General features: G+C 44.7%; 1 protein-coding gene across 1 annotated transcript in view; it reads left to right on the top strand.

Annotated features, from left to right (window-relative positions):
- sbf1 (SET binding factor 1) overlaps positions 1–2,500 on the top strand; it is a 65,649-nt gene that overhangs the window by 53,439 nt on the left and 9,710 nt on the right. The window contains exon 32 of the mRNA XM_080834630.1: positions 1,932–2,108. Coding sequence (XP_080690756.1) covers positions 1,932–2,108 — 177 coding nt within the window. The remainder of the gene's footprint in view (positions 1–1,931; positions 2,109–2,500) is intronic.

The raw sequence follows: 2,500 nt of genomic DNA, 5'->3' as shown, positions 1-2,500 counted from the left end.
CTAGTTTAGGGGTCTGGATAGCGCTAAAATCTATTAACGAATAGGCTGGAGTCACGTCTGCGCTATAAACCAATAAGCAGAGGCCCTGGATATGGTGGGTGGGGTTATCCCCTCAAATCTAGGCTACGAAAGATAATCTGCTCAGTCTAAGAGACACAGTTAAGCAAGAATATCTGATCATTTTAATAATGAGAACACATTAGCAAATTAGCAAATAAAGTAAACTATGGAAACCGAGGACATTGTTCATGTTTTATTACAGAAACCATTCCATGGGGTGAGTTACAATGACAAGTTGGCCATTAAAGCAACAGGTAGACCAATTCCAAAGATTGAAATCACCAAAAGCAACGGCAGAGTCAGTGTCGTGAGTGCTACATGGTTTGCTAGGTAGGCTACTCGTGGGTGACTGGTAGCATTACCAACAATCGGTTATATTGCTGGCCCTGTTTACTAATGAATGTCAACTCTCCAACGTGGTCTTTTCATGGATTTACTGATATAAAAAATATTGACAGGGCAATCAAGCGCCACGACAAATGTCAAGACCACGTTGGTGCTGCTATCCGCCTTTCATTGCTAGGCGGCACCATGCCTATAGAGCGGTTAGTGGATGAGGGTGTGCGGCTGCAAATTCAACAGCACAACGCTAAAGTGCGTGGCAATAGGGAGGTGGTAAAACGTCTGTTAGATGCAACGGCTTACCTAGGCATGCTAGAGTTGTCTTTCAGGGGGCATAACGAAGGGGAAAATTCTGACAACAAGGGCAATTACAGGGAACTTGCGGAGGTGATAGCGAAGTATGACCGTGTTCTGGCAGAACATCTGGAAAGCTCCACCGTCTTCTCACAGGCATGTCAAAAACAATCCAGAACGATCTAATTGCAGCCATTCACCATTCGATTGAAACAGAGCTAGAAAAGGAACTTAACAGGGCACACTTCTTTTCCTGGCAAATTGACGAGACCACAGACATTAGCTGTCATTCTCAGCTGTCTGTCATCTTGCGCTATGTTGATGACCACGGTACAATTCAGGAACGCCGTTTTTCTAGCCAATAATACTTGAGAAAAAGGATGTAAGTGAATGATTCAGAGCATGATGCATTTGAAATGGCATCAATTATGGTCTTGTGTCTTCATTCTTCTTAAAACAATTGTAGCTGAAAATAATCAGACATATTACAACCAATAGCTTCAGTCATTGAGTGGAAAAAATAGGCCCAATGATTGGCCCAGAATCTTTTATTTAGTTTTACAAATCAAGAGTAGTCCTGATTTGACTAATTGCCTTTGCATCCTTTCCTTCTGGCCTGGACTAGTCCATCAAAGACATGCTGCCCACCAGCTTTCAAAGTACAATGCTGCCACTGGTGAATTTATCAATTTTATTCACAAAATTATCCCTCCCGGCTATTTTGTGCTGTAGTTCACCAAAACACCCTGAAACAACTTGAGTCTCACATACTTATGCCACCAACAGTACAAACGGGCCAATGGCAACCAAGCGCGCAGTCCTTCCTCCCTCACTTTAAAAACCACCAGCCGCCACTGGTGTGTGTGTGTGTGTGTGTGTGTGTGTGTGTGTGTGTGTGTGTGTGTGTGTGTGTGTGTGTGTGTGTGTGATCTCATCTCTGTCAGAGAGGATGCCTTAAACCATATTAATGAAATCCACTGAGTTCACCTGGGCTGTGCTTTAGGCTGTACTGCCATGTTCCATCAACCTCCTCCCATGGAGATCTTGCTCTGTTGACTCACACATGTACACACTCTCCTCTTCAGCAGGACACGTCCTAACTCTGCGTGTAACTCTTTGTAACTGTGTGTTGTTGTTGTTGTCATGACGCAGGGTGGGAAGCAGGACTCGTTCTAACTCCGTCCCTTTGTGTGTGTGTTGTTGTTGTGGTTGTTGTTGTTGTTGTCATGGGGCAGGGTGGGAAGCAGGACTCGTTCCAGCAGTGGGAGCTGGTGCCCATCGAGGTGTGTGACGTGCGGCAGGTGAAGAACAGCTTTAAGAAGCTGATGAAGGCCTGCGTGCCCTCGTCCTCCACCAGCGACCCCAGCATGTCCTTCCACCGCTGCCTGGAGGAGTCCGAGTGGATGTGCCTGGTGAGCTTTACGCAACCTAACCAATCAGGCCACTGTTGCTTTAGTTAACCAATCAGGTCCACTGTTGCTTTAGTTAACCAAGTGTGTGTGTTTTAGTTAACTAATCAGGCCCACTGTTGCTTTAGTGAACCGTGTGTGTGTGTGTTTAGTTAACCGTGTGTGTGTTTCAGTTATTCAACTGTGTTTTTTAGTTATCCAACTGTGTTTGCGTGTGTGTGTGTGTGTGTGTGTTTTAGTTATCCATCTGTGTTGGTGTGTGTGTGTGTGTGTGTGTTTAGTTGAATTGCTTTAGGTAACCGTTTGTGTGTGTAAGTGTGTGTGTGTGCGGGTCTAGATAGAGGCTTTTAGATTTGCAACAGGCATATCGTTTTTAATATTAAAGATGTTTTATG

Source organism: Sprattus sprattus (assembly GCF_963457725.1).
Source record: "Sprattus sprattus genome assembly, chromosome: 3".
Taxonomy (NCBI): domain Eukaryota; kingdom Metazoa; phylum Chordata; class Actinopteri; order Clupeiformes; family Clupeidae; genus Sprattus; species Sprattus sprattus.
This window is presented reverse-complemented; position numbering and strand designations above follow the sequence as displayed.